This window comes from Tubulanus polymorphus, chromosome 4 (genome assembly GCF_964204645.1).
Source record: "Tubulanus polymorphus chromosome 4, tnTubPoly1.2, whole genome shotgun sequence".
Lineage (NCBI taxonomy): Eukaryota > Metazoa > Nemertea > Palaeonemertea > Tubulaniformes > Tubulanidae > Tubulanus > Tubulanus polymorphus.
Window position 1 is genome coordinate 18,112,182 of NC_134028.1, and position 22,271 is coordinate 18,134,452.

The following is a 22,271-nucleotide window of genomic DNA, read 5'->3' on the forward strand; positions in this document are numbered from 1 at the left end:
GGTGATGCTGTAACACTGCTTGGCGCGTGCACGCTTGGTATGATAACAGGCTGAATAATCGTCTTAGCAGAAGATGAGCGCTGTGTTTTCTGTTTGATAGAATTTGTAATAAATTGTAATATCTTGTGACCTGAAAATACTAAGCAGCAAACTATAGGTATAGGTCAAGGTCTGAATATTATTGTAGTGGTAAATTCCAGGATTTAAAACGATCTACGCCCCTGTGTTTTAGCCATACATTGGAAGAGGTTTCGTTTCCCAAGACTCAATATTCAGCCACCCTCTGACATGTGACGTCATATGAATTTTATTTGAATATTTTTTCATATTGTGAAAAATATTTTCTTGAAAATATAAAATAGTTAATTAATAAGCCTACCTGTACCCTACGAATTTTTGGAGTAGACCATAAACAAATGTTTATCTTTGGTCTTATTCGACTACAAAATAATTCTTTAAGAAAGATAAAATACAATATAAACTTCTAGAACTTTGAAGTCACGAATTGAAAAGATTTTTCAAGCAATGCCCTTACTCCAAACAACCTCTAGCTTTCAAGGTAAACCACACTTTGCCCCTGGGCAATTTATTTCATATTGTGAAAAATATTTTTTTTGAAAAAATAAAATAGTTTCCCTGCTGCGCCTACCTGTACCCTACAAATTTTTGGACGTAGACCATAAACAGATGTCTATCTTTGGTCTTATTTGACTACAAAATAATTATTTAAGAAAGAAAGAAAGATAAAATACAATATAAACTTCTAGAACTTTGAAGTCACGAATTAAAAAGATTTTTCAAGCAATGCCCTTACTCCAAACAACCTCTAGCTTTCAAGGTAAACCACACTTTGCCCATGGGCAATTTATTTCATATGGTCACCAGGGGGCGTTGCATATTGAAATTGTTAGATTGTTGAGCATTTGAAACCACTTCCCAAGTGGACATGGTGTCCCTGGGCCCTAGTTTGTTTTTGAAGAGTTTTTAGTCACAATACAAAAAGCAATACAGCTCCATTTAGATGTTCATTATCTTCTTACTTAATTAACCCTTAACTTGCCGTAGGTGACTGTAGTCAACACACTGCGGAAGTGCCATAGATGACTGTCGTCAACAGCCCCACTTATCTCGCATTTAAAATTTTGTTTTTATGTTACAAGCGTCACGGTGCGCATTGAGTCATAGTTCTTAACGCACGGCAACTGCTAATTTTCGAGAATCCAAACCCAGAAGTAATTTCTCATTGTGATATTTTGAAGAATTTTGACCTCAAAAATGCCCAGTAAATTTGATTTAGACTAAAAAATGAGCGTAATAAAGGTTTAAACAATGGATATAGTAATCTACCATGTCGTTATTAATGATTATCGACAATATAATATGAATATGTGAGTAATCTGACTTTTTAGGGGGTCTTTTTGTGCTGGACCTCCCAAAATGACCCCACCCTGTGGACCCCCCTCTTTCAAAAATGGGAAGTTAAATCTTTCAGCACTATTTGTGGCTACGAGTATAAACTACTGAGTGAGAAGTTTCAATGCCCTATGTACAATAGTTTGGAAGTTATGAGGTTTTATCTAAGGAGATAATTTCATTTCCATGCAAATCATCTGGCACACACAGGACTTAACATTAAAGCTGTCAGCAGGTCAAGGGTTTAGTGCCGTCATGTAATTTTCGGAAAGTTCATCTTAAGAATGTTATGTCTTGTTTTCAATATGTGGCTACATATTCATGCATTCAAAGGAATGGTTAAACTGTTAATGGAACTAACAAGTAATTTTTGTGTTATGGGATTAATGGTTATTTCCAAGAACTTTTCATTTTTGTGGACTTTTGCTTTAGTGAAGTCCATTTTTGCTATCACATATGAAATTTTCTTCAAAATAACTTCCAAATGAGACTTTCTTTCTCTTCAGAACTATCAAAACATTCAATGCTAATATAAGATATCTATTGATTTTCATCGGAATGCGTTGCTTATTAATTAATTAGGGGTTCTGCTGCCTTCGCAGAAACCCTATTGTATTCCTGCTGATTATTATTATTATTATTATTATTATTATTATTATTAATATTATTATTATTATTATTAGGGTTTCTGCTCCTTTCGCAGAAACCCTATTGTAATTCTGTTGATTATTTTATTATTATTATTATTATTATAATTATTATTATATTCTTTTTCACACTGGATCATACTGAAAGGATATAAACAACTGCAATTTACTTTCACTGTCGGTGAAACAATTCTGTATCACAAGTACTATGCTGCATTCACAAATACAGTATATGATATTAATTAGAATAGCACAGCGCACCTAACACGTCATCAGCTCATAATTATTAATGAGCTCATCCATTGGCAAACCGGAAGTAAGCCAAGCACTCGTGTGACTGACTCTATTGTATTGAAACTGAATAGAGAATGATCCCCCAATAGCAATCAATTAAGATTTGTGAAAATAATCAACCTAGGGTGAAATTTATCGATGAATTTAGTTAATATGATAGCTTGCCTTTAAAGAAGTAGCTGGAATGCCGTGGCCTGAAAACAGGAGGAAATAGCCGATCTCTTCAGCTGTAAGTAGCTTTTGTTTGTGTTCTGTCTAAACACTGATGCTCTGTTTGTTAAAACATAAGGCCATTTAATTAAGCGTCTCATTCAGTCTCAATTATTTATTTAATGGTAGATCAGCTAGGATTAATAAGGGATTTTTCATTTTTGCTTAACTTTTGATATTGTAAAGTCTTTTAGAGCTTACTTTAAATTCCAAATAGGCCTAGCACTATAATCAATAATGATGTCCTAAAATGCATTTCAATTTGTAGGCCCAGCAAAAGAAAGCGAAGTGACTAAATTTATAAAATCTTAACCTTATATGTTTTCAGATGAAAGGAAACCAAAGAATTTTAAAAACCAATCAACAGACGAAATTGGAAAAGCTGCAACGAGTAGCTGGTCAAACCAACTTTGATTTTGTAAACGCCTATTTAATTTACCCTTACAACAATTAGATTAACAGACACATTTTGAATCTGCATTGATAATCGAAAATTCTAATAACTGTGTAAATCTTAATAATGATTTTTCTCCCCACAACTAACTTATATCTAAATTCCATAATTGCAAATTGGTTAAACTCAACACAAGATTTGTCCCTTTGATCCTCTGTACCATTCTTATGTTATCTCACTCTATTAATTGTAGTCATTCAACTTGTATTCAATTTGTTTTGATTTTAGTATCCCCTAGATTGTCTCTATAATACTATTTTTAAGATTTACACGTATCATTAATTAGTTTGCTCTTCTTTAGCTTTTAACTTTTTCTTTGATTTTTGTATCATTTCTGATTACTTTGTCTCAAAACAATATTGAAATATTGAATAAACTACTTCCTCAAAGAAAGATTTTATGTCTTGTATTATTTTTTCTTTATTATTGTGGGATTCTTTTTATATTACTCTTTATCCATCGACACCGGCGTTGGCCTTAAAACTTTGCCCATTGAGATTGACTTAGGAAAACAAACGATAGTTACACTTCATATCCTCCCTATCTGGATACCTGTTGTCGCAATCTAGTGCCTTTAACAACATTGCTTCTTGTAAACCATACTTAATAAAAATATAAACCCGAATACTCTTAAATCCACAATTTAGAAAAATAAACACCATTATATTCGGCCTACAGTACAGCTAAACTGCTGAGCTTGCCTGACTTCCGGATTCATCAGTGCTCAAGTGTGACCTCGATTCATCGACAGTAACTAAAAATAGATCAGGTGCGCTGCGCTATTGCACTGTTAACTCACTGTGAGCCTCTAAACATCGAAATTTTAGCCCGATTCAAACAGTATCCATATACGTATATGTATTGTGTACATGTCTTATTCCCACAGCGCTTCCGAAATACGTGTGTTAGTGTGTGTCCTTATATTGATAGAGCTGTGTTGTTCTAGATCTGTAGTAAAGACGTAAGCAGTAGTGATATTTTATCTCCTCTATGAGTCGATCGTTGAATTAGGACATTGCTCAACTGAACGCAACAGAGGAATTTTTATAACTTGTTTGTGTCGTATACTATGGAAGACCTGAGACGACATTCTGAGTTCATCAATTCACGAGTTTATGAGTTTCGGCCCTGACTTCCCGAGTTTACGAGTTCTAACTATTCTAGCACACGCAATACGATCATCAATACGGTAATACAGCAGTCATTATTTTCACGTCGTTTTTCTAAGTCGATGAGTTCCAAACTAAACCCCGATACCCGGCGGCCTGCTTCCTACCATGCATCCGTACCTGAATTGCTGCTACTGACGATGTACTTAATTGATTTCATAGTCAAATTTTTTTATTGTAAAATCTTAAGAGTTCATTAAAGTTCGATTGTATTGTATTGTATAATCTATGGGCTTTCCTCTTGGGTCCCGGTCCTCCGGCCATTCATGATTATTTCTTCATAATCCTTTTGATCTGCCTGATTCTGAAATAAAAGATGACAAAAAACATTATATGTAACCACAATGTTTCCTTATCATATTCATTCACAACGATTCAATTATGTCATGGCTGGACGTAACTGCATGATTTGAAAGTCCATCTTGGAAATATTTTTGAATAAGATGCTCGTACTCTTTCATCGTTAGTGTCATTATTCACCAAAAGATAAATGGTGAAATCAAAGACAAAAAATCGCGAACTCGAGAAGTCAGGACCGAAAGTCATGAACTCAGAACTCGTGAATTGATGAACTCAGACTGTGGTCTCAGGTCTTCCATAGTATACACAAGTAAGAGAGCATCATATATAGCTTCGAATTCGGCAACACAAGTTAGGGAGCATCATATTTAGGCTTTAATACTTCGAATTTGGCTAGAAACATGAATATTGCCCAACGGATTTACTTGAAACTTACGTGAGATGTACGGAACACAGGTACCTTGAGGTAAGTCGAAGGAGTCTTTGATTCGGGACCCCGTTCACCCACCAGGGGATGTTATACTTTTGAAAATTCTGATATCGAAAAGTTACTGCATGAGAAAAATTTTTGTCTTTGAGTTTTCTGCTTCGGGTGAGCACGAAAGTTGTTCATGACAGCCTGGAGGTTAAAAAAGTCAATGACACGCCCTATCTGTGATAAACGGTTTGGGCTCTACGGGCTCGAAAATGGGCCCAAATTTTTTAATGAGATTTTTGCCCCTAGCTCTTTAACCGTTGGAGAATCGTGGTTGCAATGAATGATCAGTAGCCCTTGACAAGACGCTTGTATTGATGTATGGTTTAAAGGCCAAGGAGTATGGATGCTAGTTAACCAGGTGGCAAACACTTGATATCGGCCATCCCACTAACTACAGTATCTTGTTTGTAATGTTTAGAGTGAGCGAGGATGGCTCACAACATTAACTGCAGGTCACATACAGTTAAATTTGACATATTCATAAAAGTTTTCATATCAAGTTCTAAATTAATTTTAACTGATCTAGTCATAGTGGGAATTGTTTGTAGAGATTTGGCCAAGATTAAAGATTAAAGATTTAATTTTTAATTTAAAGTGTACGAAATTTCAGACTTATCCATTAACCATAGAAAAGTTTTGATGTTGCCAAATTTTGGTACTATGAATGAGGCTATGTTTTGTTTATGTATACTGATGACTATAGGTATCATATTACTGTTACTATCTTCTGTGAGCTACACTAATTCAATGGATAACTCCTTCCTCTATGTCATTCAAAGATTCAAATTTTGAAGGAAATGCCAACTAAAAAGCTTTATTTCTCGAAGAGGAGGGCCTAAAACACATTTTTGACTGCAGGAATGAATATATTACACATTGGATTTAAGTTCTGCATTTGACACTATTGACCACTCAATTCTGATTCATACATTAGAACATCGTTTTGGAGTAAGTTGTGTAGCACTTGATTGGTTCAAATCCTACCTTAGTGATTGCAAACAACAGTGTATTTTAAGTGGAAAAGTTGGAAACCTATCAGATTTGTTATGTGGCGTCCCTCAGGGATCAGTTATAGGTCCCCTCTTGTTCACCCTTTACACCGCTCCACTTGCTGACGTTATAGAGAAGCACAATTTGGATTACATGGATTACATTCTGCAGGGAACCAAATACTGCTGTACCAATAATTGAAAAATGTGTCGTGGATATACGTGTTTTGATGAGAGATCATCTCTTATTTCTAAATGATTCAAAAACTGAAGTTATTTTATTCTCATCCAAATTCAGAAAAGTGAATAATGTTTTTAATGGATTATGTGTAGGTGATTCCACAATATTTCTCTCTTCAACAGTACGCAACCTTGGATTTTATTTTGATAGCTTCATGACAACGGATAATCATATTAAACATATCTGTAAAGTGGCATCATTTGCATTAGAATTAGTAAAATTCGATCATTACTCGATACAGCCACTACTGAAAAGCTGGTTCATTGTTTTATCACGTCAAGACTAGATTATTGTAACATTTTATTACTTGGAATTACAGATTATCAAATGTCAAAACTTCAAACTTCAGCAGCTAGGTTAATTACTCAAGGTTCTAAATATGACCATATCACCCCTGTTTTATTTAGCTTACATTGGTTACCTGTTTTTAAATGTATACAATTCAAAGTTTTACTTTTGGTTTTTAAATGTATTCATGGTCTAGCACCTCCTTACCTTAGCAATTTAGTGTCTCTGTACAAACCGAGTCGTTCATTAAGGTCAGCTAATATGTTTAAACTGTCTCATGTGTCATGCAATACAATTCTTTACGTTAATCGAGCTTTTGCTTGCGCTGCCCCTGTTTTATGGAATAATCTACCTTTAACCTTACGTACTAGTGATGATATTAATTATTTTAAAACCAATCTTATATCATTTCTTTTTACTCAGTATTATGATAACTAATGTTTTATTAAAACTATATTATTATCTTAATGTATTCATTATTGTAAACCGCCTTGAAACGCAGTGTAAAGCGGTATATAAATAAGATTATTATTATTATTAATACATATATCTGACATAAAGGAGTATCCAAATCGGAGAACTGACAGAGAAAATAGGAGATCCAGTTTCAACCGTTGGAGCTCTCCACTGCACTATGGCTTCAGGGGTACTGCCATCTTTGACATTGATTGGGCTTTTATACTGCTCCTCGGCCTTTAAGTAGGTAAATCATATGGTTCTCCAGTAGTACCACCTATAAGATGCTGGAAAACGCATTTTCATCTATATCGACTAAGGGTATTAATGGATTTCTATAAAAATTGATACAAATGTACCTGGTTACTTAATACAACAAACCCCACATATAGTTAGTTCCTATTTTAACCACTAGGGGCATAAATTTTGAAAACTCATTTCAGCATCCGTTTTTCCCATTTAATGCGGTCTGTTTATTATTTAAATCAGAGAACTTGGTATGAGTACATAGACATGTGTGTAATATGCCAACCTGCATGGTTAGTTCATACAACTGCCACCAGGGGACTGTGAAAACTACAATTTTTGCTCCTAGCTCCTTAACCATTGACGATAGAATCGTGGTTGCAATGTGTGGTTAGTAGCCCTTTACATGATACTTGTATTAATGTAGGGTTTAAGTATATAACTTATGGTTCTCGAGTAGCGCCACCTACAAGTTGTATTAAATGCATTTTTATTGATATCTACTAAGTGGATAAAGGGATTTCTATGAAAATTGATACACATGATCCTGGATATAAAGTAAATTGAACCCCTCACATAATTAGTTCCTATTCTAACCACTAGGGGGCGTAATATCGGGAAACTCATGCAAGCATCCGTTTTTCCTGTAAGATTCAGTCCTCTCATTATAGAATAAAAAAATGGTGTGAATATGTTTGAATAGTATGCTAACCGGCAAAATTAGCTCATTCAACTGCCACTGAGAATGGTAAAGGTACCGTATCTTCGTTATTCTCGAAGTTATTTCCCCTAAACTTGGTACATTAGTATTTTGCACTTCGTAGCCAAGTGGGTCAACGTATCTATGATATGTGCTGACCCCTAGGTGGCGTTCCTTTAATAAAGCGAGCGTTATGAACTGATTTCGGTGAAACGCGCCCTTGTATGACATTGTATCCAGCAAGGCAGAAACCCATTATTGCTGCTTTGCAGCTATATTTTAGTTTTTTATTTGTTGTTGGAACTACATCTCTTTTCGGGAGAACACATGCCTTTTTACGAATATTCTTGCATGTGCGCGTCATGGTCATATAGACTCGCTGCTATGTAGAGTATTGATCTGTGTATGTATATGAAAAGCGTGACCTAGTTTTCTGGGAATCTTGGTAAATCTTGGAAAATTGTTCAATTTAAGAAAATAAATTGGCTAACAAACTTTGTACACAGTGTATGAAATAAATGATATCAGCTTCACACCATGAAAGTGGAGAGTCAGTGGGGAGAATCCACTACATTATTCATGATGAATCATCATGCAGTTACATTTGTTTCTTGATATTTTCCATCCTTATTTTCGATTTTATTTCGATTTATCTGTAAAGTCAGTTTTATCCCATCATTTGAATTAAATCAATTTTCACTGTTTTTAATTTGTTTTGCTACAGTTTTCATTTGTTTTGCTACAGTGCCACTGTATAATTTTGATGCTGGATTAAACATACATTATCGTGTAAATTTAGGAAAGTCCATATTGAAAATTTCGTTTCTTGTTAATATTGTAGGACCATTATATTTTTTCCAGATGAAAGAAGCATGTGACTATTTTGCTGTTAAAGGATTAAGAGTTAAAGAAGGTGAATATACTGGAGAAGTGATAGTTAAAAAGAAGCTTGATTATGAAACGCATCGTGATTTTATTCTACATCTGATGGCAAAGGTGAGCAATAGAGAACTGATGCCCTACAAATATCTGCTCTAATCCAATTGAAAAGAGGAATTAGATAAAATATAGCTGTAAAGTTGCCTCAATTAGTTTTCAGTTTACAATTACATTGGGATATGTCATTAATTCCAACGTCACTTGCAAATTCATCAAAATCAGTCCATTGTTTTAAGAAATGCTGCAAGGGGGGACCTAGTACGTTGGGTATTTCGGATTTTGCATTCAAATTATCCGATTTAAAACAATCATTCAACTTCGTAGAGTTGCTAGACCATTGTCATAACCCAAACAGGAACGAGCTTGGTTGCAAAATACTACGAGATTCACGCACGACAGGCATGTCATACTTGAACAATGTTTTTCTTAAGAGATAATCAACGCGAATGGGCATCATATAAACAAACCTTTAGTGATGGCGACCTGCTGCTGGCATCGATAACTATCCGAACTGGGGTTGTCTCACAATCTTTGAATATAGGAATAGAAATGCCTAATAGAAATAGGAAAGTGCAGAATGAAATAGCAATCTTCTTCTGACAGGGCGATTTTCTTTTCACGAATTTCAGAGACGCAATTTTTCTCAATATTTTCACGTATTACCTCTACATAGTTATCTACAAGGTGTAATGTAGATAATTTAGCTATTACTGGTTTGATTCGAGATTGACAAGCCAGCAAATTATTCTTTAATTCCAGATGGCCCGGCCGCCACTGTAGTCGAACGTGGTACTGGCCATCTATGAACTGAATTTTATTGTTGTATTCTTTTTGAATACTTCATCGGAATCAACGCTATTTTCGTTCTGAATTAACCACAATTCGACAATACGTTCTACTATTTCATTTTCAGCATGAATTGACCTTAAGTCTGTGGTCCTCCCAATCAACATCGTCATAGAACATTTGCTCGCAGAAGTAATGCATTAACCACTTAATACCTTACCACAGTATAATCTACCAATGCTTCAAGGCCCATGGGCCTTTTGTTTTCTATCGTGATCCGCCCTGTCTCCAGTAGGACAGTATTCGCGCTGAATTATAATTAACTACTGTTTTTGCTTAACGTCAGGATTTGTTCCGTTTCGCATCGATCCCTCAGAATCACCGCACAGACACCGTCTCGAGCTGGTAAGCTGTCATGAAGGCAGGTGTGATGCCTTTCTTCACACTTATAACAAGACTGGCGTTTGTTGCAATCACTAACCCGATGGTTATTTTGCAAACAGTTGTAACATAAACATTTCGCAACCCACTGCCGCCAAATTCTCCGCTATACATTTCAGGAATTTGCGGGCTCCCCCACACAGCAGGCATTTCATGTTATTCGTAGGCCTATTACCTGAGACGATGAATGACAGTAATCGCGCTTTTATCTCCGACCTGCTCCGCGAGATTTTCTAACTGACCCACGATCGCTTTTAGGAAAAATTTCAAATCGAGTTGGTCATTCTGACCGCTGTTGCTCATTTTTTCGTGCACAATCTTGGGCAATTTCCTCTCCATCAATGGTGCGATAAAGGATGCACACACATCTACATCCACTCCAAGATGTTTAAGCGATCTTAAGTTTCCGTTTGATTGATTGCAGAAGGAACTTTAGCTATTGTAATTGTTCGCTGGTGGATCTGCATCGTAGTTGTTGCTGACGTGGGCTTTAGCGATTTTCCGGGGCTGCCCAAACCCATCGTTTAAATCTCGACTAATGTTTCTAAGTTTTCATCGGATGCATGCAGTCCCTTGACGGCTTCGGCTGCTGAACCGTGTAGCTGGCCGGCTATATAATAGAACTTGGTGATTTTCGAGTACTTTTTTCAAGACCGTCAAGGGTGATGGTGTCCCAAAAAGCTGTCCACTTCGTGAATGTGCAATCAAAGGTAGGCAGTCGCAATTTCAGCAACAATGCTGTCTGTTGGGATGATTCGCTATTTGAGTTGTTTTTCGTTGTTCCTTGTTTGTAATTCTCAATGAATTTTTGTATTACCAATAACTTCATTCTGTCGCTTCGGCTTCTCTCTGCTGCAGTTCTCATCTGAGCGTCGAGTTGTGTGATTTCGGTATCATCCATTCACTATTCCTTCGGCAGCTTTGTAATCGCTGCAGACATTCTTCCTGCGTCCAATTTCACTTTCAGCAATTGTGTTCAATTCCGATTACTAGCTGTTGCGCTTCTTGATCTCATCTACTCAATCGACTCTGCATTGTGTTTTTTACTCACTGGACATCCTGGTCACGGCATCAATGTCGAAATCATCGAGAGGGGACTAGGACGGAGCTACAGAAAGATGGTTTAAGAAAGACAACTGCATTCGTATTTCTGATTTTATGATAATGATAATACTTCTGTTGTCGAGGCGCACATCTGGGTTGAGTTACAGTACAGCATGATAATGTTTATATCTCAGACAGTTGCGTTGGAAGCGCATTGGAAGGCCCAGTCAGAATCAAGATGGCCGACTGGCAGCCATTATTGTTTGCCAACATCAGCACTTTTTACACATTTTTCAAGTTTTCGAGGGAAATTTTCAAGATACTCAAATCAATTGATCTTTCGTGCCCAAAAATGTCAATTTTGGCCTGAATTCCAAGTCCTGTAGCTTCCTACTGGTTTGCCATTTTTCATTGAAATTTGTGATGGGTATTCTAAGGAAAGGGATTTCTTATACATCAAAAGGTATTTTTGATCTGCCAATTATCACGCAATTGGCACCCATCTTAGTATCATCAGTACTCATTTGTAGGTGGAAAAAAGTTGTTTTTTTTTTAATATCAAGACTGTTATTGTTATTGTTATATGAATATTGTTATTAGCACTGTCATAAGAAACATCTCCTAACATGGAAATGGAATCGCCTCATTCTTTGTTCTTGCAACCAGGGCGAGTTAAATAGTGAATAATGTATAACTTGTCTATTTATTGGTACCTATGTAGCCTATATTTTGTAAGCACAATCAATTGCAAAGTTGTAGCTCATAACATGTGCTGATGTTGTTGTGAGTTTCAATGTCATTGATTTTGGCCAGGGCCGTTGAATAATAGAATAACTCAGTATTTCCACATTATATTGGTACCTAAGCAAATTTTGTTACCATTTTTGTAGCAAATTTGTAGCTCATAATATGTTCTATAATTGTTTGCGTTTTAAGGTCATTGGTTTCTGCATATGGCCATCAGGGGAATTGAATAATACAATTACTTAGTATTTCTATGTTATATTGGTACCTATGCATATTTTCATATTACAATCAATAGTAAAATTGTAGCTCATGACATGTTCTATGATTGTGGTGAGTTTCAAGATCATTGGGTTTGCATATGGTCACCAGGGGGCATTGAATAGTAGAATGATTTAGTAACAGTATTGTAGAGAAAATAAGATTTGTGTCAACGTCTCTAAAACGATATAATGAAGGTCTACAAACAGTCTACTTGTAACTTGGATGATTGGACCAGATGGTTATTTGACTTTGGAAAATCGATTGTTAGGCCTTATTTTGTCTTTATGGATTTCGAATTGCATTTGATAAGGCACTACATCAGCGATAACTAAACAAGCCTCTAGGAAATAGATTAGAGTATCAATGATGGGTCGCTTAAATGGCTCAGTTGTTTTCTCCGGTCGAAAACAGGGGGCCGAAATCAACCGAACTGTCTATTCTTGGAAATAAGTAGATCTAAATAGTGGAGTCGCTGAAGGTAGTATTCTGAATGGTCTTCTCTGATACTGGTCTTCTGGTGTTTATTGTGACAACCATTTTCAAAGTTATCAAGGTTGCTGGACATCTAGTTGGCTGAATGAAGTGATAATTCACATGAATTTGCCTAATTGATGATTAGTTGTTTTTCAGGTTTGAATTTATTTTGAGTTCTGCTTTTTTACTATTAACCAAATATATGTATTTTCTTTTTGAAAGGATATGGGGCAAGCTATAAAATTGAATACTTCAGTGAATATGATAATAGAAGTGAAAGATGTCCAGGACAGCTCACCAAGATTTCTCAATGCTCCAATCAGTTTATTCACCTCAGAAGATAAACCTGTAGTGAGTATCCCATATATCCCCTGAATCACATACCTAGGTAGGCCTATTAAATAATTTGCATAATGTGAAGTAGTTTGAGCTCTGCCAGTTGCACACTGCCAAGGCTTAGTTTTAACATCAGTCTAAGATAATCTTGCATCTACATGTATAGCCGTTTTAATAGCTTACGACCAGTGTTATGAATCAGTGCTGGCCATTTCAAATTTTATAATACTGAGATGATTTTTGGGTGAAACTAGTGTCTGCAGTTAACTTAGCATTACTCAGAAACTACTCAACCTATATAAACAGACTATATACCAAATTTGAGATATGAATCAGGGCTACATTTCAGAATAGTTTTCCATGGTTCAGATTGGTGTGTTGAGGTCATGTGACCAATGTCAGCCATCTATGATTCGAAATTACCATGGCAATTTCTGGAATAGCAGCCTGGAAAAATAGTAATCCTCAAAATAGAGCCATATTCCATATAGAAATGGATAACTAGACTTCTTTTCTATGATATGATGACCAAAGAAATTTATTTGAACGAAATGTTTCATAGAAATATGGTACGGAAATATAGAACTCGACCGTGAACAATATCGTATTGGTGGGGTATCGTTTGATCTGGGTGACCCCTGGGCACCTCAGACTGCACAGATGATGATAGAATCTGTCATTTGTATTCTTCAGAATCAATTTATGTAAAGATTGAGAAACAATTTTTGCGTTATTTACTTGAAATGAAATCCCAATTGCTTATCATATATGTATCTAGGTCACTAGGCCTAAGGTACCCCCTAGACCTATTGAAACAAAAAAATTATTGTTATCTGTAATCATCAATACCTTCATAAACAGATTATCCCTCTCCTCAGGCCATGTCAGAGCGATTCTCGCCGTTGGAATTCAATTCAATATCATCTTTACGCTTCAGTGACTGTTAGTCTCCAATTCGGTGCCATTTTGCCTTTTATTTTACCACGAAACTTGTCAAAAGTTCATAAAACTTTTAAATTCACTCACAAAATCTACCGGAGCACCACCTGGTAGATGTTTACTACCACCAGGAAGCGTTCAAATACAATAGGGTTCGAGTCCCGACATAATAATCTAATGCAAAGTGACCCCATTCGGGGAATGGGGTGCGTACATTCTGCATATGTTTTACTGGCTTCCTGGAAGGTGGTGCGTACTGAAAGGGTTAAAACCATTTCAGGGGTTAAATCACAACTTTTTAACTAGGTTTTCATTTTAATCTTGGCATACAACTCTAGAATTGGCTGTGTCCTTCAGTTTTGGTGCTCAAAAGTAAAATGTACTCAGTTTATTCTAATGGACCCATCGCTCTTTCTTGACTCATGACTGAAACAACGAACAATCAACCAGATGGCAGCAGTCTTATTTTGTTATTAGTCAAAGCTTGGAATTGGGCATCAAATGCGCCAAAAACCCATTGAAATGTCAAAATTTCATAAAATTCCTTTACCTTTTTTTGTCCAAAAAGTAATTTTTGACCCGAATTCAGTGCGCTGTAGCTTCCTGATGGTTTACTTTTTAGCCCACTCAGGACCTTCGTCCCAGCAGGCTATTGCATTCACTTTTCGTCCGTCAGTTCGTAGACGGAAATCAGTTATTTTTGGAAGTTTTAAAGACGCTTCAATGTAATGTTTTGATATTTGGGTTATACATGCATCTACCCTAGGCACATCTTCAGGTCAAAAACTGACCCTGTCAGAATCAAGATGGCCGAGTGGCAGCCATTGTTGATATGCCAAAATCAGCACTTTTTATACATTTTTGAACTATTTGAGGGAAATTTTGAAGGCGCTTTGATCAATTGCGATGATCATTCATATATATTTGAAAGCAACAATACAAGGGCCCATCAGCATAAGTAAAAATGGGTCAATTGGTCTCAAGATGGCTGTCCTATGACCATTGTGCCAAAAATGTAAGCTAAAGCCCAAATTCTGAGTCCTATAGCTTCCTACTGGTTTGCCATTTTTAACATAAATTAGTTTACTGTATGGAATGGGATCTTTAATACCTGTGACAGGTATATTTGATTTGCCAATTATCATGCAATTGGTAGCCATCTTAGTGTCATCAGTACTCATTCATAGGTGAAAAAAGTTTTTCCACATTATATTGATACCTAAGCATATTTTGTTGCCATACTCCATAGCAAAGTTGTATCTCGTGACATATTCTTTTATTGTGGCGAGTTTCAAGGTCATTGGGTTTTGCATATGGTCATTGGGGGCGTTGAATAGTAGAATAACTTAGTTTTTTCATATTATATTCAGTGTTACCAGTTTTTCGGAAATTTCTGCATTTCAGAAATTTTGAAAACCTGAAAACCATCTCCGGAATTTCCAGAAATTCGTCTCTCTGACCTGTCTATGATAATAAATAACGATTTTAACGATTTCTCTGTTTCTATTGTTGAATAAGGGAGCATATCAAAATTTCAGTAGTTCGTCAATTAGAATAACTTTCTAATTGGTTTTAACCCCTCCCCCTTTGATAAGACACATGCCAAAGTTGGAAATATTGATTTTCTAATGAGAGACCACAGACAAAGATAAGACATTTTCACGAGTGTTTATTAGGTCAGCCATTGGCTGAGCCTACTGTACAAAAGAATCGAATTTAAAGGACTTGGTTTCTAGAAGAAAGTCTTTTTCACTGTGCAACTGAGCATAGGCCTATATTCATACTAATCAATCCTTTTTACTTGTAGAATTCAAAATTAGGAGTCGTACAAGCTGTAGATCAAGACGGGACACATAGAAATCTTACCATTCAATTAATTGATGGTATGTAACAAATCCTGGATAATTTACTGGAAACATGAAATTCAATTGTATTTTTTTCCAAAGATCTATCCCAATGGTTCATTGCTTTTTTAGCTCCGCTGTGACTGAAGGTCAGCGGAGATAGGTTAGGGGGTGAGTGGTCTTCGTCCATCCGTTTGTTTGTTTGATGCGTCTGTCAACTTTTTCTCCAAATTGCTACTAGTCCTACAGTTTAAATCAGATCAATTCTAAATTTGGTATGAATGTTCAATGGACCAAGGCCTATAAAGTCACAGAGCCATTTTTAGGCCAGCCGTAGGCTGAGCCTATTACCATACAAATGGAGTGAATTGTCATGGTTACCGGAACAAATGCTCTTTCACTGTGCAACTGAGCATATATTCATACAAATCATTCATTAGAGTATTATCAGTTCTCCAAACCCTATGAAGCTGAATTTTGAAAAAGGGCCACGTTAAAATTTATATGAGCTTTCTCGGGAAAATCTGAATGCAAAGATATCTGTTTTACAAAGCCAATCAGAAAGCAAAGACTCTTCTATGATTGGCTTCGTCTTTTACGTCCGCGTTTAATTTTATGATCTAAAATTGTATTTCAATATCGATTTATGTGAAATCTTTAGTTGATTTGATTTTTGGGGGGAAAAGTTTTATTTGCACTACAGAAATATCATTGACAATATGCAAAGTCGGGGAAAAATATAATTTCTCAAATCGGATGGATGACCTTGATATGCTAATTAGCCATGTGATCAAACTGCAAATTCAATCAAATTTTGTTTTGTAAAAGAATAAATCCAAATCCAAATACAATTTTACTTTCTTGGTCAAATAAAACATCAAATCCAATTCAATTTTGTTTTATTGGGCAAATTTCAGAAAATTCGATTCTATTCCGCATTCAAATCAATAAGACCAATGGAAAACATTAATCTGAGGTATTTGTTCCTGCCAGCTCCAGTCCCTGTATGTGCTATTTATGAAAACAAAATTGTATTGTGCAGATTATTGGTATTGACTCATTATTATTGGTATTGACTCAAATTATTGCTGTGTTTTGACAAATGCAACCCACAGAACGCATCATTTGCCATTTTATGAAAAGCTGACAGGCTGGCTATAGTGCCCCTTGGGGCTCTTGTTTAGATTTGTCCACCAGGAGGCGTCCCTGGGGTGGAGCTTCTATTTCTTTAAATTACTGCTAGTCGTACAGTTTTAATCAGATCAATGTCAAATTTGGTATGAATGTTCTATGGGCTAAGGCTTACAGATCTATTTTAGAATTTGTCCCTCAGGGTGGCCCTGTTGGGTTTCTATTTCTTCAAATTGCTACTAGTCTTACAGTTTAACAATTTATCAATTCCACATTTGGTATCAATGTTTGTTCTTAAGATTTTCCCCAGGGGGTGCCCCTATTTCTTCAAATTGCTACTAATCCTAGTTCTTAATCAGATCAATTCCAAGTTAGGTATGAATATTATTTGGACCAATACCTTCAAAGCACAGAGCCCTTTTTGGATTTGGCAACAAGGGGGCTCCCGTAGGTATGCAACTTCTATTTCATTAAATCACACAGTCGAGCTATATAAGCTGATAGGCTCCTTGTTAAACATTTGATAGTGATAAATTTCATCAATTTATTTGATCTTTGGATGTCTCCATCATGTTTCAGCCATGTTTTGATTTATTTTTGATTCTTTAAGTGTGACTTAATTATGCGTGTGAATAGTATGAGCTATGTAAAATCAGTTGCGTAATGCAGTAGTTAATTTTATTTCTGGTTCAACCCTTTAACCGCGGCAATTGGTCGCTGATTTGAATAGACCAGCTATAGTGAATAGGATAGTCAAGTATTGATTTCAGTGAAGCATACTTATTCATTTTCCTGTGAGCAGATGGCGACACTGGACGGCCTACAATGTCTAACAAAGCCGGAAAGTGATATATCATAGGCCTACATTTGGCATGTAGTAGGGGATATAGAAACCATGTGTCACGTGGGTCAGATTTCTGAAGTTGTGAAGATCGTTAGTAGTAATGGCCAATGCACAAAAGACGTTCTCTAGTGAGTTTTAAAGATTCTGATGATAATTCGTATTGGGATGAATCTGATGACTGTGCTTGATTATGGATAGCCCTGGAACTCTGGATGACCTTGGGATCTGTGACCTTGGGGCCAGACCCTGAAGTTAACCCCCAAAGTTTGCACACTTGGTACCTTTCGAAAGCTTATGAAAAGAGCTTTTATAAAATACATATGATATGGGGTTATCCCTCCTAAGACACCCCTACTAAGTTATTCAGTTTTCCCCTCGCAAGGTCCAAAATCACACACAGGCCAAAAAATACCGGTTAAAGACTTAATTATATTACTCATCAGATTAACATATGTTTGCCGTATTAAGCTGCCACAAGTTTTTGTATGCAGCACAAATAAGTTATAACAAGCCTTGATATGTCCTAAATTTTGAGAAAACCCACTTCATGTTTTAAGTTGTATATATTTTATTAGATGCAAATGGATTCTTTCGTATTGGAACTAATATCAGTCGTGATCGAAACAATGGAATTCACACAGCCGACATTATATTGAATAAACCACTGAATAGAGAAATAAAAGATCATCACAACATCCGATTTAAGGTAATATCCTGTCAATCAGTGTTCTACTTCTACTTTAGAAGTCGATAATTCAATGATAAGACATTTACCCATCATTTACGTAGAGGCCTAGAATGTGATGAGGAAAAACATCGTAGACAGAGTCTTGCTAGTAAAACCTTCATGTTCATGTGCACATTGACTGCCCTGATCATTTTTAGGCCAGCCGTAGGCTGAGCATTTTACTATACAAATGGAGCGAATATAAATGACATGGTTTCCTGAGGAATGGCCCTTTTACTCTGCAACTGAGCATATATTCATACGAAGCATTCATGAAAGCATTATCTATTCTCCAAATACATAGGGAGCTAAATTTTGAAAAAGGCCGGGGTAGCGTAAAATTTACATGAGATTTTTCTTCAAAAATCTGAAGGCATGAATATCAGTTTTAAAGAGCCAATCAGAAAACAACGACTCCCCCAATACTGTTTTATTGCCGGGTTTTATTAGGGTTTCTGCTGCTTTCACAGAAACCCTATTGTAATTCTGCTGATTATTATCATTATACAAATGGAGCGAATGTAAATGACATGGTTTCCAGAGCAAAGGCTCTTTGACTGTGCAACTGAGCACATATTCATACAAATCATTCATTAGAGCATTATCCGTTCTCCAAACCCTATGAAGCTGAATTTTGAAAAAGGGCCTCGTCAAAATTTATACAAGCTTTTTCGCGAAAAGCCAATCAGAAAGCAAAGACTCTATGATTGGCTTGTCTGCAGAGATCAGCAGGTGTTCACGTGAACCCGGGGTATGGTCTACCGTTTTACTTCTGGGTTTTATTTTAACATCTAAAATTGTATTTCAAGATCGATTTCTGTGAAATCTTTTAGGTGAATTGGTTTATTGGAGGCATATTTCTATTTGCGCTTGAGAAATATTGACAATTATGCAAAGTCCGGGATAAATAGCTTTTTTTCTCAGTCAATAAGCTCGATTAATGAGACCGATTGTGCAATTCTCAATATTAGTAAAAATTGCAGTCTTTTCACTGCTAGTGGTTTTTAGCCCACTTGGGACTTTAGTCCCAGTGGGCCATTGCGTTCACTTTTCGTCCGTCCGTCCGTAGACGGAATCCAGTTATTTTGGGAAGTTTTGAAGACGCTTCAATGTAATGTCTTGATATGTGGGTTACACATGTATCTACCCTTGACACATCATCAGCCCAAAGACTGGCCTTGTCAGAATCAAGATGGCCGATTGGCAGCCATTGTTGTTTGCCAAAATCAGCACTTTTTACACATTTTCATGGGCTTGCATGCTTGCAAGCCAGTATTGCTATCACACGGATTGATAACTTGCTTGGGGAGTCGATAACTTTCGTTAGAAACTTTCTTGGGCTCTGATATTTACACACATTAAATGCAGTGATAAAATCTAGGTTCCTTTTGTTTATTGGCTATATCGGTTGTCGTTTTCATTTTTTTATGATTTTGTTTAATCGTTTTTGTTATTTCAGCAGTGCATACCAACCTTGGTTGAGCGTGCGTGATCAGTCTTGAAATTGGTATTCATGCGCGGCGTTGTACTGCCGACAATTCAATTCATTCTTTATTGACAATTAAAATTTCACAATAAAACATTTACTTTCACGTTTTTAAAAATTCTTTTAATTTTCTTTTACTTTCATTGGGTGCTTGCATTAGCGGCCATTTGAAAAATCTCTGTATGGACATTCATATTTTTTAACCCTTTGAGACTGAAAGGCCGGAATACCGGCCCATTTACCTTTTACTATATACCGAAAGGCCGAAATACCGGCCCATTATGTGGGACTCGAAACTACTGCCGTTTTTCAGCGGGGAATTCCATAATGACGTCAGCAAAGGTGTTTCCCGAATGTTTCAAGAAAATTCCGGAATTTTTTCAAGTTTTTGGTGAAAATAATGGATAAAAAACAATTATCAGTGAGTCAAGCTTTGCAGCTTGTGATAGACGATGATGATGAGGATTTAGACCAGGAAGATTACGAACACGAAAGTGATTTTGACACAGAAGATGAGAGTTTTGAAGAAGGTACGTTGACGTTAGTTGATAATTCATCACAAAATGACAATAATTATGAATCAGGTAGTGATAGAAATGGACCGGACATTGACCCTTTCCCTACCACTGCGGCTTCTCATACGAACAATATTATGGACAATGTTGTACCAATGTTGTAGAGCTGTGAACAGACCTACTCATGATGTCAGCAGCAGTGATGATGAACTGTCTAATTCTAATAAACAACTACATTCATCTACTCCTTCCCATATTCATCCAAGAAGCCGTCCTTTAGGAAGGGGAGTCGGCGCTCGAGTTCGGTCACGATCTCCGATAAATTACCACGTGTCAAGTGACACTGACAGTGAACCTGTAGGCCTACGTGTACCTCCTATCAACCAACAGCAGCGTGGACGTGGTCGAGCAGTTAGAGGTCAGTGTGGCAATCAACGTGGTGGTCAGATAGGTAGAGCTGGAAATCGAGGGGCGCGTGGGGGCCGTGCCCGCAGGCGTCGTCGAGCTGGTGGCCATATTGGTAATCGTCAACCAATAATTGATAATTGGATAGAAAATGTTGCTGCTCATAATGAAATTCCTTTTACACCTTTGGAAATCCCTGGAGTGAAAAATATCCCTGACACCATCACTGCTGAAAGTTCACCAGCTGAATATTTAGATTTAGTATGGGACAATGAATTGTGGCGCCTTTTCAAAGCCGAAACAAACCGTCAAGTCAGACGCATAAAAGCGGCCAGGCCTACATTTTATCATGCTAAAACCTGGCATAGTGTGACCATAAATGAACTAAAAGCATTCTTTGGCCTGGGAATAACCATGGAATGCCTGATTTATAAAAATCGCTATTCTGATTATTGGAGACAAAAAAGTTGGCTTTTATCAACCCCCGGCTTCAAAAAAGTTATGAGCAGGGATCGATTCCTAGCAATATGGACTTTTCTACACTGTGTAAATGAGGAAGACCCCACCCTCAACAAAGATGATAAAATCTATAAAACTAGAGCAGTGCTGGATTATTTGTTGACTAAGTTCAAGAATTTTTATGTGCCTGGTGAAAATGTTTCCTTAGTCGAGGGCATGATCCCGACGAAAAATCAAAATCGACTCTCAATAAAACAATACCTCAAAGACAAGCCTGTAAAATGGGGTATAAAAACTTTTTTATTGTGTGACAGTGACAATGGATATATTTTAAACGTGGAAGTATATACAGGTGCACAAAATGATCCTGAGGATGTGGAAGTTCTCGGCGCAACCGGGAATTTAGTTCGACGTCTTTGCAAACCCGTTGCGAACCATGGTTACTGCGTATACGTGGACCGTTTTTACAGTAGTGTTTTCCTTAGCAAACATCTTCTGGACAATATGAACACTCGTATTGTTGGAACTACAATGACAAACAGAAAGAGATTTCCTGTATGTATCAAAACAGTGAACGACTTAGCACGTGGTGAATATAAGCGCCGTTTCAACGGAAAGGTAGCCGCTCTTGTGTGGATGGACAAAATGCCAATCCACTTCCTCTCTACTGCTCATGTAAAATCTCCTGACACTGAAGTAAGGAGATACATAGCTGCAGAAGGAGGCAGGGTTCAATTCCCTGCTCCTAGTATAGTAAAAAAATATAATATGCACATGGGAGGAGTTGATCTCAATGACCAACATACAAAGATGGTCAAGTGCAGACGTCATTACAGATGGCCGCGTAGACTTATGGTCAAATTTATGATGTGGGCCATTTATAATGCATACATACTCAAAAGAAAGACCAATCCATCACCAGTAGCATCCTATTGCTTCCATGATTTTGTTGATGAACTCTGTCATGATCTTGTGAGTGATCATGTTGCAAATAGGGACGAACCTGTT

At 36.7% G+C, this 22,271-nt stretch overlaps 1 protein-coding gene across 1 annotated transcript in view; it reads left to right on the forward strand.

The window, feature by feature from the left end:
• The window catches only part of LOC141903753 (cadherin-related family member 1a-like), a 41,925-nt gene extending 21,903 nt beyond the window's left edge, over positions 1-20,022 (forward strand). The window contains exons 6-10 of the mRNA XM_074792032.1: positions 8,747-8,881; positions 12,800-12,928; positions 15,660-15,735; positions 18,247-18,377; positions 19,861-20,022. Of these exons, the coding sequence (XP_074648133.1) occupies positions 8,747-8,881; positions 12,800-12,928; positions 15,660-15,735; positions 18,247-18,377; positions 19,861-19,890 (501 nt within the window). The 3' untranslated portion in view covers positions 19,891-20,022. The remainder of the gene's footprint in view (positions 1-8,746; positions 8,882-12,799; positions 12,929-15,659; positions 15,736-18,246; positions 18,378-19,860) is intronic.
• The last annotated feature ends 2,249 nt before the right edge of the window (positions 20,023-22,271 follow it).